Source organism: Gossypium raimondii, chromosome 5 (assembly GCF_025698545.1).
Source record: "Gossypium raimondii isolate GPD5lz chromosome 5, ASM2569854v1, whole genome shotgun sequence".
NCBI lineage: Eukaryota > Viridiplantae > Streptophyta > Magnoliopsida > Malvales > Malvaceae > Gossypium > Gossypium raimondii.
In genome coordinates this window covers 14,979,340-14,998,825 of record NC_068569.1, presented here as the reverse complement: position 1 = coordinate 14,998,825, position 19,486 = coordinate 14,979,340, and the positions used below count along the sequence as shown (strand labels likewise).

Below are 19,486 nucleotides of genomic sequence, written 5' to 3'. Positions count from 1 at the left end.
ATCAGATTATAATTGTTTATTCCATTGCTTTGAAAGTTCTAAATTTGGATTTGAAATATAATTTTTAAATATTAAGATTCAAAATTATTGCGATAAATCGATTGATAATATATAAAAAAATTAACAATTTATTTAATTTATTTGATTGTTTTGAAATTATTTTAGAAAATATCAATGAAAATTGTTTTTAATACTTGTTTACGACACCCAAATTTATTTTGATTATATAGTATTAAATTTTCCATGTTAAGTTAAAAGTAATCTAAAAAAATAATCTAAAAAATTATTACAGTCGGGTTGAGCTCGAATTTAACATTTTTAATATGGGTCAAGCACTCGGGTTTAGGCCCATTTTTTAAGTCGGGCTGAGCATGAGCCTAGAAAACAGGCCTAAAATTCTGCATTGACTTGGCCCAAACCTGACTTAGCCAATGATCAAGTCAATGCTTGGGTGACTAAAATGAAAGTACCTAAAAATTGAGTGATCAAATAGCAATGATTTCGTTTTGGATAAACACCCTAAAAGTTGGGTGACTAACTAGAAATTTACCCATTTTTTTATATAAATTATTGAGTAACTGATTTTCAAGTCAGTGTTCAATTATAAATTTTAACATGATTACTCAATTTCACTAATTTTTGTAAAATACAATGGTTGAATTTTAACAAATTATAATAAACAATAATTATTTAATTTTTATAAAAAGGAGGGATAAAATTCAAAATTATGGCTTCCTGAGAAACAGTCAATTCGAGTGCTGCTTTTTTCTTTTTAGAAATATTATTACCTTTTATGAAGAGTTTGGGTTTCGAGTGGTGGACTTGACACGGTCTAAAGCGTAAAAGCCCCCCTCACCCCACCCACCTCTTGAAAACGAGAGGGAGAAGATTGAAGGCCTTTGTTGTCACCTCTCACTTGTCACCTTCAATTGAAAACTATTTTTAGCTCATCCATCCAGGGGGAGGGAATTCCATACTGTCGTGTCCAATATACATTCGATGTGGACTTCTAACTAAAAAACTTGATTGCACCCAATGTCCCCATATCAAGCCCACTGATTCTTTCAGTAAATTATATTATTATTATTATTAACCAGTGTTCAAAATTTCAATTACATCAAGTGTCAACTGTGTTGTTGCTTATGATACCGCTGCATGGTGGGCCAATATTCAACAAAGCTTCCTGAATCGAGAAAGTGGGTTTAGGGCGACGACTGACAAAGGATAGAAAAAAAAGATAAGGCCAAAAAGATTTGAGGTAATCAGTAGGATTCAGACATCCCACTCAATTAATTAATTTTATTTGTAGTTCTAATCAAAATGTTTACAAATTCTGACAGCTTGACAAACTTTTCTTTTATGACACTTTAAATAAATATAGCGAGTACTCTTTGTTTCTTGTGAAAAAAGAAAGGTGGAGAGCACTGCTGGGGTCTTACCTTTTGGTTGCTTCATCTTCCTCCATTCTCCAGACGAGTTGGTAAAATTTCTGTTCTTGAAACATGGCACTATTTTTGAGATCCAAACAAAATGGTGTCCCTTGGGAATAAACTAATTAACTTATGCTGCTACATTCCAAAGTAGTCATCTGTTTCCTGGTTATGTGCATCGCTTTAGTTTTTCTCGCTTGGGAAATTGGAGAAATTTGTTTGCAGTCTGCAATGGAGGGGCTGAATACTTTTGTTAACAGTTACTATTTTTTCTCACCTGTTGCCTTTAGTTGTAATAACAGCTACACTTCTTCCCCGCTTTTGGACGAATAAATGGCATCTACTTGTCCAAGAAAAAATGTAATAACAAAAAGGGAACTGACCCTTTGTGGCTCGTGGACATATCAGACATGGACAAGCTTGGTTTGAGCGCTGAACCAAAGATGAAAAGCATTAACTTTCATTAATCATCAATTTCGATATCCAGTCCCAGGAGAAAGCGACAAGGCCATCTGATGCTTTCTTATATAAAAACTGTGAGTCGAGACCATTGTAGATTTGGGCTCAACTAAACTTAGGTTCTATTTGGTATTAATATTGGTACAGTTTTACAGATAAAAACCCCAATTTTATAGCAAAAGTGATGCTAAACAAATATATTTATAATGTTTTAGGGTTTAGGGTTTATATGTAAAAGTATGAATTTGAATGGACAATAATTTTTTAATTATATTAATAAATTATAATTTAATTATAATTAGTTAGTTTTAAATTGACAAAAAAAGCTTTGTTAATTCATATTTTTATTAATAATAATTACGGCATATTATTTATTATTAATAAGTAGAACTTGAGTTTATTTCAAATTAATAAAAAGGGATTTTTTATGATGATAATTAGATACATATATTTGAAAAAACGTGTTTTTTCCTAATTGTATTCTACTCTAATTCTGTAGGAATCACATCATATTTTTTAATAATAATAATTTAAAAAATAGTTAATACAATTTTAAAAAAATTGAATTTTAATTCGAATGAAATTCTAAGAATATTAGTTATATATCTATTAAAATTTAAGTTTAATCTCCATAAATAGCATTTAGTAACGAAAAGTTATATGCCGCATTCAAGAAGGATGAATAGTTCAATCTATTGACTCTTTCACAATTGGTTGGACTGTAGGTGCGATAAGCAACTAGACAAGCTAAAATACAACTAATCGAGATGGATCCTGTGAATATTGAGAACCATGAAGTTAACCCCTTGGGGTTGGTGATCAAACCATTGATGATTCAAGCACCTTAACAATAGAGGAGTAGTTGTATTGATTACTACATGCCTTTGCATGAGGGATATCACTCGAGCATTGCCAGACTTGCTATTGAGGCGAATAATTTTAATATCGGTGTTGGGACTATGCAGTTATTTCGGAACAAGTTCTTCGGGATATCGAGTGAAGGCCCTGATTCTCATCTATGAACTTTTTTAGAGATATGTGATATATTGAAATATAACGGGGTATCCAACAAGACGGTCGGACTTCAATTGTTTAACTTTCTTCCTTATGGGACCAATTGGTGGAAAAAAATTTAGCTAGATATTTTCCTCTCTCTAAGATAACTAAACTTTTGAAGGATATTCATCCTTTCACTCAATACGATAAAAAGACCTTATATGATGCTTGGGAAAGATACAAAGAACTTTTCAAAAAGTGCCTACACTATGTTTTGAAAAGTGCTCAACAAATTCTTATCTTTTACAATGGGCTAGACGTTGCAACAAAAATTCAAGTTGATGGTGCATTTGGAGGTTCATTGGTGCGAAAGCTTTCGAAAGATGCTTATGCAATTCTGGAAGAATTAACATCCCAAAATTACGAGGTTTATGAGCGGACTGCACCGAAGAAATCAATGAGAGTTAATGAACTGGGTCAAACTTTCAATCTTTCTACACAGTTGAATGCGGTCAATAAAAGGTTAGATGTTGTCTCTACAACATAGTAGACCGAGTAAATCAATGAACAGTGCAATGTTAGGTTGTGATTATTGTGCAGGTGCCCATCCTACCAAGCAGTGTTATGAATATGTTGAATAGGTAAATTACATGGGTATCCAGAACTTTCAGCAGAACAACGCCTTTGGCAACACCTATAATCCTGAATGGAGAAATCATCCAAACTACTTATAAAGGAATAATCAAGAAGAAAATAATGTACCGCTTAAACAGAATGCTCCACTGGAGCAAAAACAACCACAAAGTTAGCAAATTCCACCTAAAAAAACAATAGAGGAACTATTGTTGGAATCTATGCAGAAAAATGATGCAAGAAGTGACCATTAGATCGTTGGAAGCACAAATAGGCCAATTGGTAACTACTTTGAGAACTCTATCGATTAATACACAACCAAATCCTAAGATGAATAACCAGAATGAACGTATAAGTTGATCCGTTTTAGAATGTTTAAAAATTAAGTTTTTAAAAAGTGATGCAAAAGTAATCATTTGGCTTGAGATTTAGACAAGATAACAATTTTTTTTATCTATCTAAATTTATGGCATCATAATTTTTATTATTTTAATATATACTTTTTGACATTCTAATCTCTTTCAACATTTTTCCTTCTATTTTTCCATAAATTTTTGTGATCCAAACTTTTTTTTAAATTAAAATTTTACAACACATGCTAAGCAGACCCTTAAAAAGCTCACCAAACTGAACTAAACTTCAGCCTAGTGTAAAGGAATTAGATACTGTGATTATTGGATTTTAATCACAACCAAGATTTAAGAAACCAAATCTAAACTATATATATTGTGTGTATGGCCCAGATGGAACCACTGAAGTTCAACTTCATTAACATCCTAAAATGGAAAATTTTATATTTAGATATTTTAGAAATTTTAAATTTTAAACTAATAAAAGTAAAATTGTACTTTAATCCCTTTAGAATTGATAAAATTTGATTTAATTCTTTAAAAATCATAAAAATATAGACTATTAAATTGGTGAAATTATATTTTATTATTGTAAAATTATAATTTAATTTTGGCTCCCTAAAAGAATTTTCTGGTTTTAGCCTTGTAAATTTAATAACCTACATCATTATAAATTTTAAAGGATTAAATCAAATTTTATCATCTTTAGGAGAGACTAAGTGTAATTTTACTCTTACTTATTTAAAATTTTAAAAAAACTTAAATAAAAAAAATTATTTTAGAGGCCCCTGTTCAGACACCATTAAGCAAACAAAAACTCAAAATGGCCCACATTTTTTCAGGACAAAGCAAGCCATACATAAAACAAAAAAAAAAAAAGGTGTCACACTAGAGATGAAGATTACTCTTCAGTGAGCGTAGTAGAAAAATGCTGCCCTGAGACCTTTGCCTCTCAGAAGCAACCAAGTTCTCCCCACTTCCATTTCCCTGCAGAAAGATTTAAAGAGATAAGTTTCTACGTTGGAATGAACAAATATAAATTTATTATTATTACTATTATTCTTAATATATTTTTGTAATATCTAATTTTAGCCCGGACTCACATATGGAAACATAATTTCGAGGATATGCAATCTTAGATATGATATGTAATCTTAGAAGATATGATTTTATAATTTTAGAGATTTAATTTGTAGATACCCTTTAATCTTCGCCGTTGATGTAATTGATCTGTACCGTTGGATTTGGGAAGGCTCAGCTATAAATAGAGGCCTCTCCCTTCATTGTAAAAAAAAGAATCAATAAAAAAGGGAGAACGATTGGCAGTTTTTTAAAGGTGGCTTATTGTTTTTTTTCTTTTTCGATTATTTTTTACTTATTTACGATTTTAAAAAAAGGGAGAAGGTGATACCTAGAGGTGCTCATGGGTCGGGCGGCCCGGCCCGGCCCGACGGCCCGCCCGAAATATGGGAGGGTTTGGGTAAAAATATAGGCCCAAAATATAGGCTTGGGCAAAAAAACAAGGCCCGATTAAAAAACGGGCCGGGCCTCGGGCACAACTTTTTTGGCCCGACCCGGCCCGAATATAATAAATATTTTTATTATTTTTTATTTTTTAATTTTAAAATACTTTTTTTAAATTTTTTAAATTTTAAAATTTTTTTAAAATACTTTTTTAATTTTTTTTAATTTTAAAATATTTTTAAAATACTTTTTTTTAATTTTTGTTTTAATTTTTAAAATAAATTTTTGGTATTTATTTAAAAAACGGGCCGGGCCGGGCCCGGGCTTATGATTTTTTTCCCGGGCCAGGCCTGGGCAAAATTTTAGGCCCATATTTCGGGCCGGGCCTAGGACTCGGGCCGAAATTTTTTATGGGCCCGGCCCATGAGCACCTCTAGTGATACCACTGCGAATTTTATTTATTTATTTATTTTATTTAGCCCTAATAAAGTGACGCGTTTCAAAGGATGGAGATATTTTCCCATTCGAGCCCTATGAGTTATTCGCGCCTTTTAATTGGGCCCTTCATTTAAAAAAAAAATTATATTGATTTTCAATTTAATCCTTAATCTTTCATTTTAGGTTTTTAGTCTATTTTATTAATTTTGTTATTTTTATTTTTATTATATTATTATATATTATTATTATACCTACATATATGTGCGCATATGCATTTTAATATATATACATATATATTTTAAACGTTTTAATATATATACATATTATATTTTTATTATTTTATTTTCATAATTTTTATACATATATATATATATATACACATTTATATTTCATAATATTTATACGTTTGCCTATATTCTATGATTTTTATATGTTTATACATTTTGTAATATATACACATATATTTATACTCCATTCAAAGCTTATTATAAATATTTTCTACGTTTTTATATTATACTTATATATTTCATTTTTGTAAATGCATGAATATATTTTATATGTATATATTTATATTTTCCTTGTTTTCATAAATGCATTATGTATTTTATATATATAAGTTTTATAACCCATAATTTTATGAGTAAATTATCTTTATGTCTTTTATTCTTCATAATTTTAAATGTATATATATTTTGTACCTTTTTCTCTTTATATTTTTTGTTTATTTCATTTATTTGCTTATTGATTTATGTTTTCATTTATATTCATTTGATATTTTACATGTCGTTGTTTATGTACATTAATTTCGTTTATTTCTATGCCATTGTTGTATTTATTATTACATTTTATATTTAATGTAGCATCACATCATTTTTTTTCGATTTTAAAATTTTTAAAATTGAGATAACACTCGTATTTAGGATTTTCAAGGAAATTGAGCCCTAGCGTATTGGGTTCCGATTTTCTTCGTTGAATCCAACGATCGAGGGTTGCTCATTAATAAAAATATATAAAATAAAAAGCTTATTGTTGAGGAGTTAAATATGTTGTATCCTAACGTATTGGATGTGATGTATTGATTTCTCGAGACAAAGATTTTTTGAAAAAATAATAATAAAGGAAATATTTCAAGTTTGGGATTTTGAGGAATTGTGCCCTAACGTATTGGGCCGCGATTTCTTAAATCTTAAACAAATGAATATTCTTTCAAATTTTTATTACACGAGTTTTAGACTAATTCATTTTTGAGGAAATTAGAATGATGTGCCCTAACGCATTGGGTGTGACATTTTCTTTCTCCGAAATGATAAGGGTCTTAATAAGTAACGTTTTTAAGTTTTTACTAAGGATTATATTTTTCAAATTTTCGACATTAAGACACTAATTAATTAACTAGGTACTAATTTTGGGCGTTACGAGGGTGCTAATCCTTCCTCGTACGTAACTGACTCTCGAATCCGTTTTTCTAAAACTCGTAGACCAAAGCCATTTTTTTAGGTGATCCAATCACACCTTAATAAAAGATTGATGGCGACTCCCAATTTTCATTTTTTAAAAGTCGACAACCTAAAATTTTTGTTTTTCGAAAAAATGGTTTCGACAATTTTCATCTCCGTTTTATGGTCTGTGGAATTTAATTCCACCCAATAGTTATAATCGTCGATAATTCTCCCACTGGAAGTACAAAATGCTTTACCTATGCACCCATGGTTCAGTTTATCATCTTTAATAGCTCTTCCTTATCAAAGTTCTAAAACAGTTTGCCTTGATTTTGATTAATGAAGAAACAATATTAAGTTCCATATTTACCGTGAAAACCTCGAATGACTTAAACTAGTTGAATATAGTTAATAGGAAATGGTCTAGAATGGTAAAAGGAAAAATAGTATCACGCACCAGGATAAGATTTACAGCTTTTAGAAATGTACAAATTGACCTTCTCAAACTAAAGTTAGGAAAGTAAAATTATATTACGCGTATATTGAATCATAGATCACATTGGACCTTAAGAAGTTGCTAACACACCGTTATTATCAGCTAGATGACATGTCAGAAGATGCGAGTTAAATAATTTTTATTATTTCTAAAGTTTGGTCGGATTTACTTGCTATTTTTCTTTTTATATTGTAGGTTTCAGATGAAGAATAGATCGTCAATATTTGTTTTAAAATTTCAAACAATAAACAGTCTGCTCCACTGCAATTTTGTGACCGGTAGAATAGAATGGTTAAACTCCTAAAAATAAGAGTGTGATTTAAGGGGGAAAAAAGAGGAGAAAAGAGTAAGAAATCTACTTGGAGGCTAAGAAACAATTCTTTCAGTGGACTTTAAGTTTGTAAAATCGAGAAGAAAAAAAGGCCTAGAGCATTTGACATTAATTTGATAATTATTTTTATCTATAGATTATTTCTTCTTGTTTTTATTCAATGCAAGTTTGTTTTAGATTTTTCTTGTGATATTTTCTCAAATCAACATGAACTAAATTCTATTTTTTTTTGGAATGAAAATGAATCCTATTTTATAGTTAAGTCAATATTTTCTCTTCAATTGTTTCGATCTTTGTTAATTATTTATTCAGTCCCATGCTTATTTAGATCTAGACTGAATAGATTAAAATTAAGATTAAGTTTAATAGCACCAATGAACGAGTTAATTTGCAACAAAGATAGAAATATACTTGCCCAACATAGGAATATATTAGAAGGGTCCAGTTTTCTATATATAAAAATCTAGTTAATACCATTGAATCTTAGGTTAATTTTACATAAATTGAACAAGAGAATTGATTAACAAAAATAGATGAAGTAGAATTCTAAGATTTTAAAATTGATTAAGAAATTTAGTAATTTTCATTATTTTAATTTAATTTTACTTCATTAATCCAAATTAGATAAAAATTAAATAATTGGTATTTAACAACTTCAAATAACAATATTTTCTTATTGCTATATTACTTAGTTTGACAAATCACATGTATAGCATGTAATTAACTTTTAAAATGATGCAAAAGTAGTCTTTTGGCTTGATTTTTAAATAAAAAGAATATTTTCATCTATCTAAATTTTTCGCATCATAATTTTTTTATTAATTTTTGTAACAATGTCACATTTTTTTACTATAATTTTAAAATACATCCTTTTGTGATCCAAACTTTTGTTCCAACACAAATACTAAGCAAACTGAACTAAACTTCAGGCTAGTGTAAAGGAACTAGATACTGTGATTACTGGATTTTAATTACGACCATATTTAAGAATGCAAATCAAAACTATATATACTGTATATGGCCCAAAAAGCCACTGACGTTCAACTTCAGGAGGCATCATCGGCAGTAAGCATTAATATTTTTCTGAAAAGAGTACAGACACCATTAACCAAACAAATACCATTGCCTAAACTGTAGAGTCCAAACAAAAACCTTAAAATGCCCCACATTTTTACAGGAAAAAGCAAGCCATACGTAAAACATAAAAGGTGTTACACTAGAGATGAAGATTACTCTTTAGTAAGCGTAGTAGAGAAATGCTGCCCTGAGTCCTTTGCCTCTCGGAAGCAGCCAAATTCTTCCCACCTCCACTTCCCTGCAGAAAGATTTAAAGAGATGTTTCTCCATTGGAATAAACAAATATAAGTTGTTATTATTATATTTATTAATTAACATATTTCATCTCCATTTTATGGTCCGTGAAATTAATCCCACCCAACCGCTGTAATATCCGATATTCAAATCTGAATTCTCTACCTGAAAGTGCAATATGCTTTGCACCTATGGTTCAGTTTATTATCTTTACTAGCTCCCTTTTCAAAGTTTTATTTAGATCACGATGAAAACCAAAACAATAGATCACGAGCATTATCAACTGACCTTCGGTTTGTCAAACTCATCAGCATCACAGGTGCTGATTTCTCTGACTAGAACGGATGATTTAGGCAAAAGTCTCCTGTTTGTGCAATATATAGCAAGGGCCCGAGGGTGATTAAAAAAAAATCATGAGCAAGTAATTATGTCAAACAAGATAGATATTAACACCAACGAGAAGCCAGGCAATTACTGTGATATGAAATCCACCAAACGTACCTTTTTGGCTTCTCCTTCTTTGAAGAGTTGCAGGAGATATTAGGTCTTATTCCACTATCGGGGACATCAACATGGTCTTGCTTTTGAGTTGGTTGAACATCCTTAAGTGATACAAGCAGCTCCAGTGAGTCCTAAAGAGAGCAAGAAATGTTGTCAAAGAAAAAGAAAAAACTAATGGTCAATTTTAACATAAATGCAGGACGTGGAACAGACACTAATCTCATCGTTTTCACCAAGCTGACAACCTGGCTGCACAGATGTACTGCTTTCATTGCTTGAATTTCTGACTGCAACACCTAAAAGGCTTAAATTATCAGTCATATTAGACTCATGGTGAAACAACAGACTGAAGGAGAAGGAAATAAAAAAATCAACCAACAAATCAACAGAACATGTATGATAGGACCCTTATCTAGTTTGCAACCACGAGAGAAACGGTAACAAGGGCCCTTTTAGATGTAAAATGTTTCATTATCGTGGTCCATAATATAAAAGTTGAGTTTCTAAATCAGACCTGTTATGCATGAATTATGATCAAGACGCTCAGTAACCACATTATTTAGCTCACTTAAATCCTTGTGAATATTTCCAGTCCCAGGAGAGCTTTCGTGAATCTAATTTGGACACCATACAATATTTTTGTCAATGCCACTCCGAATTATGCATGGCATATATATAATCTGGCAATCCTGATCCAGAAATTGGTGATACCCCTACCTGAGAACTCTGATAGTTATCATTTGGAACACAAGTGCTTGGAAAACTAGCATCCGTTTCCAAACTTCTTACCTGACCACCCAAGAAAACAAATCCATCTTACAGAAGCTTTACGAAAAAGAACGGGAAATTTTCTTTCCACCAAAGGTAATTTCTCAAAAAAAAAAAAAAAAATTAGTGTCAGCCTACCATGGCTTCATGCTCTTGCTCTTCATCAATGTATTCAGGCCCACTCAAGTTTGAAGGAATATTCTGATTTAATACCTTTATACACAACAAAATATAGGTTAGATAATATAAAGCAAAAGACATATTTCGACCTTTTCACCCTAGACATGCAATGACAAGAAACCTGTAAGGAGCTCTAATTATACAACTGAATCCCCACATGACAAGGTATTATCAATTTTAAGAAGCAAGAACCGGAGTACCAGAATATTGGAAACATGTTATTTGAGAAGAAAATTTGACCTTAAATAAGACACCTTTTGAATGGGAGGACCGTGCACATAATAACATAAAAGTTGGATTAATATTAATCAATGGCTATTATCCATGTACCTCAGAACACATGTCCTGCTTTTGACTTGGAGAAGGGTTGCCTATTTCTCCTGTGCACTTTTTATTTCTCTGAATATTGCAAAAATCTTGTTCAAGTAAATAAACTCCGTGAAACATAATTTGGTAGATATTGTAAGAAGAAAATCTATTCAAATTCTTTCGTAGATGAAAAATAGATATAAGAAACCAGAAAGATACTAAATGAACAAAAACCACATAAACATCAGAGAAAGTACTTGGTCCTCTCCTGGAGTACATTCAAATTTTCTGGGACTGCTACTGCATTCAGATTTGATGTGATCGGAAGAATTCAAATCCAATTTTTCCTAATACAATAGATAAAAGTTCAAATCAAAATCTTCACTATTAGCATTATTATGCAGGAACCAATTCCGTAAGTTAATGAAAGTAAGAAAACAGTTACTAGAAATTTTGTAAAACATTTTAAATAATACCTAATTACATACATACCTCATCAATACCACAAGATGTCTGTTGTTCAGAATGCACCATAGACTCAAAATTCTCGACTACTTTTACTATAGTTGATGCCATTAAATTGTCCTTAGAGCAAGTACAGCAGGATCTCAAATTCTTCAGCTCTTTCTCCATCTCAATAGATCTTTTCTTCTCATTCCTAAGATTTTCTCTTAGAATCTGGTTTTCACTCTCTGCAACCTGATTATGACAGGGCCTATAATTAAGTTATCATTGAGTTCATACTTAAAATCCATACTAAGCTTCATAAGATTCAGTGGAAGATTATCAAATCAAACCACCCATAACTCACCTTGAGTTTTTCATTGTATTGCTTCAAAACATTCCATAAAGCTTTGGCAAAACTTTGCATAATCTGATGAGTTCTCTCCTTCTTCAAGTCATCAGAATTCAATTTTAGAGATGTACTACTTTTTAAGTCTGCACTGCAGCTTGTCAGATCCCCTATAACGCAATTAGAAATCATGTTAAAAATTCATAAAGGAAATATCAAAAAGTAGATAAACGGAAAAAGAACAAAAATAAAAGAAGAAACAACCTTCATCAGGAAGCCGGTTTTCATGTCCAACAATCTTTCTTTCCATCTAAAAACAAATTTATGTGAATAAATGATAAAGCATGCTTATAATGGTTTAGTCTCTAAAATCACACTTTCATGATATGATGCAATGAACATGGAAAACCTCAAATGACTTACGGCTATAAACTTGTTGAATATAGTTAATAGGAAATGCTCTAGAATGTTAAAGGAAAACGAGCATCGTGCTCCAAGATAGGAATTAAAGTTAGAAATGTGCAACCTGACATTCTCAAACTAAAGTTAGGAAAGTAAAATTATACTATGCGTATACCATATCATAGATCACATTGGACCTTAAGAAATTGCTAACACACCTTGATTATCAGCTAGATGACATGTCAGAAGAAAAGGAGGAGAAAGCAAGGCTAGCGCAATCAGGAAAAAACAAACAACACTCTTAAGGGGATAGAAAATACCATCGACGCATCAAAGTTGCCAAGTTTCATTCTCTTGGACTGCTCCGCTTTAGAGGTTGTTTGTAATTGTCTCTTGTTACAGAGCAGATTGGGCTGTGGCTCGATGTTAGTGAACCTAAAAGAAAGATATAAATACAGTAAAAGCCTATAGGTTAAATTTAGAATGAAAACTGAGGGAAAAGAGAGAGAATTACTTGATTTTCATATAAGGTGAAGCTTGTCTTAGTAAGTATGATGCATCTATATAGTCATCTTCCCCAGATTTTACTGTTAAAATCTGGCAACACAATAAAAATTCCAACAATTGAATAGCTGGTGAAATCAAGATGAGATAAAAATGAAATTGAAACATGAAGACCACATACCAGTGTCATCCTCTTCTTGCCTTCCAAATAATCTCGCAGGTACCTCGTCAGCTGCATGAAAATAAAGCCATACAAATTACCAACTATCACTGCTAAACATGTAAAGTTAAAAGAAGATCATGCATCTATTGGAAAATATGAGTTAAATGGGAAAAATAAAACTATATCAAATAATTTAAACATATGAATTAATCAAATAAAGCATTACCAAAGAATTTTGGAAGTGCTTCTGGAGTGCCTTCTTGGGATTCTTCTGGTGCTCAAACAAAGACTGAATATAGAGATAAAGAAAAGTCAAACAAATGCTGAAAGAGTAAGATAGAGAAAGATGATTTTAAAGTAAGCTATGGAGAAGTGAATCAACAACATAAACTACAACAAACGTCAAGCAGATATGTGATTGAGAAACACTGATCAACAAGAGACTTGAGAATGCCTATAAGGTCAAGGAAACACGTTGAAGGCACTTACTCTTAGGCACAAACCAAAAACCATGGATGTATTATTGATAAAATTGCTTTCAGCCAATCTTGCTCCCTGCAATAAGATATTTGTTTCAGAAAGCTTACATGCAATTTTCATTAATAGCCAAGCTAACATTAATCTGGATACACGAGTCAATGACCTTTTCTAATACTAATAGACTCCCTCAAAATTGTTGAACTATCATATATCAATCCAACTCATCACAATCTAATTTTGCATTGTGTACAAAAATTTAAAACACAAATGCTTACATCAGCACCTCAAAATACCGTCCAAAACCAAATCTAAAATAGTTGCAAAACTTTCCTGACGTCCCATCCCAGAATTATGCATTTAGCTAAGTTAAAACTTCCATTGAAATGATACAAAAATTTATTGGCAAACAAAAATTTAGAAGCTTACGCTAAGTTTAAATAGCAGTATTACATATATTTACGAGCATTTATAGATACAACGGTTATTTATAGATACTACACATGACTCTTTTTTCATAGAATTTTCTACCTGATTTCCAGTTCGTTTTTCTCTTTCAGCTCCTGCAAGATCAACAATAGATAAAACAGCAGAATTTGATTGCTCATCAGTTTCTACATCAGCTATTTCAGATCCTCCCCGTATGTTGATGATGCACTGGGAACGGCTGCAATGACGCCAACGAGGAATCAATTAATAAAAGTTGCATTTTGATCAATTTAAACGTGTAGTAATCAGATAATAAAATGACAGTGTAATTTGTCATTCACCTTGACTGGCTGTTGGCATTTGTTGTAGCTGTAGAACGCTTCAGAAGAGCTCGAGCTATCAACAGCTCTGCCTCCGCAACATCATGAATTGGAACCTGTTTGCATCAATAAAGGAAACATCATATCAACTATTTTCCCACCATAAATACATAGGAAAAGAAAGGGAAAAAAACCTCTAGAAGCCCTTTAATGGCTGACTGCTGCGTAGAAAGATCTGGTTTATCTGAGGATAAATCACATATCCTCTCGACTTTGCCTCGCTCCGCACATATTTCAAAAATCGACAAGTAAAATCGCCTGCAAAGGTTTTATACCTATAAAAATAAATGCATAATTCAATGTCAAATGTTTCATTTATAGATTTGGGAGATCCTAGATCACCTTGAGGACTGGGAGTCACACCCTTGAGCGGACTTGAAAATCCGTTTGAGTGTCAGAGGAACCATACCAGGCTCCCTGGGACTACCGAAAACTGTATGAGTCTTGCCGGAGCCCGTTGGTCCCAATGCAGCCAACATTCCACTTTTACCGCCGAGGAAGTCCTCAACCAACGGGTTCACCATCTTCTCGAACACTTCGGACTACACCAAGTTGCCAAAATCAACTCCATCAGAATAAATTGTATACTATTAAAAAAGATGCATATCAAAATAATATAATTACGGAAGGAAAAGCATATACCTGAGTCGATTCAGCTGAAAACACGTAAGAAAACCCTTCGAAGACCTCCGATTTAATCCTTTTAGTTTCTTGTAGCGGCGGAGGAGGTAATAAAGTAACCGAACGAAAATCCTCGCTCACCGTAATACAACTCTCATTACTTTTCTTCTTTGAAATTTTCTTCTCTTTGACGCTATTCTTCTTGGATATATTTTGAGGCCATGCATTTTTCTGCCTCGACTTTGCATATTGTTCACCCGCATTTTTGGTTGAGCCTTTCAGAGGCACGAGAGGACGGATTCTCAAATACACCTTAAGGTTTTCTAGGACTGAATGTTGCGGCGGTGAAGGCGAGGTAGCTGTGATGATGGTGGGAGAATTTTGCTGGATTTTTTCTGAAAGAATGTCTTGAAATGGAAAAGAAGAAATTTGAGGTAAATCAGAGGAGGAAGTGGACTGGGAGGGAAGTCGAGATGTACTAAATAAGGACGTATCCCTGGCCTTACGGCGTGGATTTCGACGGACGGTGACGGAGGAAGAACATGGTGTTGTAGTATTCGTCTCCATTGCACTTCTCTCACCGCTCTCACTGTTCAAGCAAAGATGGCGGAAAATAAATATGATTTGAATTTTCGGGGAAAATCGAAAGGTCAAAGGAGATATCATTATGGACTACAATTTGAAACTTCGTTTTACGAATTTAGGCCCAATAGTTAAAACTAGACTCGAGGGGAGGCTCAATTAGCCTATTTGCTTTTTCTTATTATTATTAAGCCTAATAGTTGAAGGAAATTGGGAGGTTGAATTTGAATCAAACTTGCATGGGAAGGTTAGTAGTCAGTTACAGTGAAGCTGCTAAAGAGAGCTTAAATAAAGAGCTTTTTAAACAGGTTAGGTCAAACCTCAGACAAATATATGGTACAAAAAGTATGCAATAACAGCGGTACGATTACAAATATAAGAAAATGAACACACAACACAATTATCCCCCGTTATGGAAGGTCAACGTGACATTTTTCTAATACCCAAAACCTTGCATGGTTAGAAAATTATTACAGTTTCCTATGTTCTTTTTTTTTTATTTTTACTACAACGGCCAGTGAGCTGAAGACTGACCAAATGCAATGAGCATCAAGTGGAAAGTAGGCATGGCCTTGGGGTAGACTGTGGAGTATTGGTGAGCAAGTGCACAACTTCTCTCATGGTGGGCCTAGCAGAGCTCTGCTCTTCGACGCATTTCATGGCTACCTTGAACAGATGGATGACACCCGTCAATGGGTACTCACTCAACCTGGGGTCTACAATTGCCAACACTGAAGCAGGATCAGCGTGTTGTGGTATGGTCTTCCTGACCCACCACACAATGTCCACCCCGTCTCCAAATTCCCCCACGGGTTTCCTTCCTGCTATCAGCTCCAGCAGCACCACACCAAAACTGTACACATCGCTTTTCTCATCCACCTTCAGTGTGTAAGCGTACTCTGTTGTGTGTATATATATCATTAGTAGTACTTTTATCTAAGCCCATAGCAGGCAAAATTATACTGGTTTATAATCTATGCTAGGCTGCTCGTTAGCTTGGCCCAAAAGTATTTTATTACATACATATGGCAGATAACGTAATGCAATGTAAGGCGAAAAAAAAATGGGTGAATTCAAACCTGGTGCGATGTAGCCGTAGGAACCAGCAATGGAGGACATGCACTCGGAGGCATCAGCATCCTGCAAAAACTTAGCCAGGCCGAAATCAGCAACATGAGCTTCGTAATATTCATCGAGCAGTATATTGTTGGACTTCACATCCCTATGTATAATCAGGGGCGAGCAATCATGGTGAAGATAACACAGTCCCTTGGCAGCCTCCACGGCAATTGAATACCTCCTCTCCCATTGCAAATGAGCACCCTTTGACCCATGCAACATTTCTCCCAAGCTCCCATTGGGCATATACTCGTACAGCAACAGATTCGTGTCCTTGTTCGATACGTAACCCAACAGTCTCACAATGTTCCGGTGCTTGATTCGGCCCAGAGTTTGAATCTCCGCCGAGAACCCGTAGTCGCGTCTTCCAGTTCCACGACCCACCAACCTTTTAATTGCAACAAGGAGACCATCTGGCATGGAACCGCGATACACGATCCCAGCTCCACCTTTCCCTATAATGTTCTCTTCCTGCAAGCAATCCAGCACGTCCTCGGCTTTGAAATTTAGCTTTTGGAAAGCAGTGAGCTTCCATGCTCGTGATTTCTCGAGCTTCTTCTTTCTCATTCTATACACTGTGACGACCGTCAGCAACAAAGCTGTGATTAGCGTGATGATTGTGATAATGAGCTTTGAAGCAGTGAAAGATGCTGCTTGCCCATGACCTGAACCTTTAGCTTGGTTCATTAAAGATGGACAAGTACTGCGGCGCAGTAGACAGAGATTGGGGTTCCCAATAAACGAGCTGCCGTTGAAGGCTAAAAATTGGCCGCCGGTGGGGATTCTACCAATGAAATTATTAAAAGAAAGATCAAGGGTTGTGAGACTTATCATGTCTCGGATTTCACCAGGGATTTCACCGGTTAGCTGGTTTCTCGAGAAATTGAGAATGCTCAAATCCATCAAATTTTTAATCCCTTTTGGAATTTCACCAATGAGATTGTTCTGACTGAAATCAATTGCAGTAAGTGAAGCACACTGAGAGATCGAAGGAGGGATTTCACCAGTAAGATTGTTGTCACTGAGGTCGATCTTTGAAAGTAGCTTGATTTTAAAGATTTCCTCAGGAATTTCACCTGAAAACTTGTTCATTCCAAGAGATAGAATTTGCAAAGATCCCAAATTACCGATTGCTGGAGGGATTTTACCAGTGATCTTATTATTTGAAACTTTTAACTGATTTAACGAAGCACCCAACATTTGGGATGGGAATTCACCGGAGAAGAAATTGTTGTCGGCCTCGAACATAGTCAGCAAGGGCAAGTTGAAAATCCCAGCCGGAATTGATCCATTGAGAAGGTTATTCATGATACGAATCTTGGTAAGAGACTTGCAGTCACCGAGTCCTTCAGGGAGTGAACCAAAGAAGAAATTATCCATCAGAACTAACCAATCCAACCTCCCTCCCTTACACAAGTCCCGTGGTATGTTCCCAGTGAGGTGATTGGAAGCAACGTCAAGCCTATAAAGCTTCCCGTTGCGGCCAAGGTTCTCCGGTAATTCAAGCGTGAAGTTGTTCCCCCACAGTTCAAGCACTTCGAGGTGGGGAAAATCACCAACGAATGATGGGATTGGACCGTAGAGATTGTTTTTAAACAAGTTGATGAGTGTAATGTTTTGCAAGGCAGAGAAACTCAAGGGTATCTCCCCTGTTAGCTCGTTTATGGAAAGATCAAGCGATTTCAAGCTGATCAAACCGGAGAGTTGAGGAGGAATATGGCCCGTCAGATTGTTCTGCTGAAAGAACAACGTGTGCAAGTGTTTCAAATTGCTCAAGCTCGCAGGAATCTCGCCGGTGAGGTTGCAGGCTGCCATATCGAGGAGTTGGAGTTGACTCAATGATCCAAACTCGTGAGGAATTCCTCCGTCGTAGGAGTTGAAATATCCAAGATACAAGTGTTTCAGATTCTTTAGACGAGATAAAAATGCAGGACTTTTACCCTTCAAACCAATGGCGTTTAGACCCAAGTATTCCAAGCTCTGGATGTCAGAGTACTTCTCCGGTATCTCTCCCGTGAAATAGTTGCCTCCAAAACATAGATGCTTTAGATTTTTCAGGTTCACCACCTCAAGGGGAAGACGACCCGTGAAGTTATTGTTATAAGCATCGAGAATCTCAAGCTGAGTCATACCTGTTAGTATTTCTCCAGGGAAATCCCCTTCGAAAGCATTGTTGGAGATGTTGAATATCCTGAGAGAGGTCAAGTTCCTCATCGTCACTGGAATACTCCCAGTAAGATTAACCATTGAAATAGTGAGGTCCACCAGCTTGTTCAAAAGCCCAATCTCCGGAGGAATGGAGCCAAATAGAGGATGAAACGACACATTGAGAGCAACAACACGGGAGTCCTCATCGCATTTAACGCCGGAGAAATTGCAATGAGCCGACGGAGAAGAAGAGGATCCCCAGTCCTGGAGGCCAGAACCTTTGGGTCCAATCATGGAAGACTTGAGCTTCAACAGAACTTCAAGATTACTGTAACCATTGATGGTGGTAGAGATTAGTAGAAGAATGAGGGAAATACAGAGAAGAAAATAACTGTAAAGGCTTCTCATTTCTCGGTATTCCACAGTTCCTCTCTTTGCTGAGAGAGAGAGAGAGAGAGAGAAGAGAATGTAGCTTTAACTCTATGCAGTGCAACTCAATCCTGAGAAGCTACGTTAAGTAGAGTTGTGCAGTGCTTTGTAAAGCGAATCGTAGTCCCCGAAGTATCGAATTTTTAGATATGAAATTAAACAAATACAAAATTTCAAAAGTCAGAGAGTGAGAGTACTGATTGCATGGAACCCGTAACACCCTGCAACCCAGTATGGCTCCTGGTTCCCACCGTACATTCCAATATTTCACGATGGTAGCACACGATGCGTTGACAGTGATTTCGATTTTGCCTTATTCAAAACAAATCCATTG

At 34.5% G+C, this 19,486-nt stretch overlaps 2 protein-coding genes across 7 annotated transcripts; both read right to left on the bottom strand.

Annotated features, from left to right (window-relative positions):
* Positions 1–9,052: 9,052 nt before the first annotated feature.
* LOC105769419 (kinesin-like protein KIN-6) lies at positions 9,053–15,526 on the bottom strand. Of its 6 annotated transcripts, none has more exons than XM_012590040.2 (22): positions 14,896–15,525; positions 14,596–14,795; positions 14,388–14,511; positions 14,215–14,309; positions 13,976–14,111; positions 13,457–13,522; positions 13,194–13,256; positions 12,986–13,036; positions 12,815–12,897; positions 12,621–12,735; positions 12,163–12,208; positions 11,917–12,068; positions 11,598–11,804; positions 11,363–11,452; positions 11,127–11,195; positions 10,755–10,829; positions 10,566–10,637; positions 10,363–10,462; positions 10,062–10,135; positions 9,849–9,979; positions 9,636–9,711; positions 9,053–9,351 (listed from the first exon to the last, which is right to left on the bottom strand). In XM_012590040.2, the coding sequence occupies exons 1-22, from the start codon at positions 15,439–15,441 to the stop codon at positions 9,253–9,255; spliced, it is 2,670 nt and encodes an 889-aa protein (XP_012445494.2). In that variant the 5' UTR covers positions 15,442–15,525; the 3' UTR covers positions 9,053–9,252. The 6 variants fall into 6 exon arrangements, 3 of the variants coding, with proteins under 3 accessions (XP_012445494.2, XP_012445495.2, XP_012445493.2); XM_012590039.2 differs by having other exon boundaries at positions 9,082–9,351; positions 10,062–10,144; positions 14,896–15,524; XM_012590041.2 differs by lacking the exon at positions 10,363–10,462 and having other exon boundaries at positions 10,094–10,144; positions 14,896–15,526.
* Positions 15,527–15,790: 264 nt separating this feature from the next.
* On the bottom strand, positions 15,791–19,237 carry LOC105769418 (receptor protein kinase CLAVATA1). Its single transcript, XM_012590038.2, has 2 exons — positions 16,536–19,237; positions 15,791–16,355 (listed from the first exon to the last, which is right to left on the bottom strand). The coding sequence occupies exons 1-2, from the start codon at positions 19,129–19,131 to the stop codon at positions 16,006–16,008; spliced, it is 2,946 nt and encodes a 981-aa protein (XP_012445492.1). The 5' UTR covers positions 19,132–19,237; the 3' UTR covers positions 15,791–16,005.
* Between the last annotated feature and the right edge of the window lie 249 nt (positions 19,238–19,486).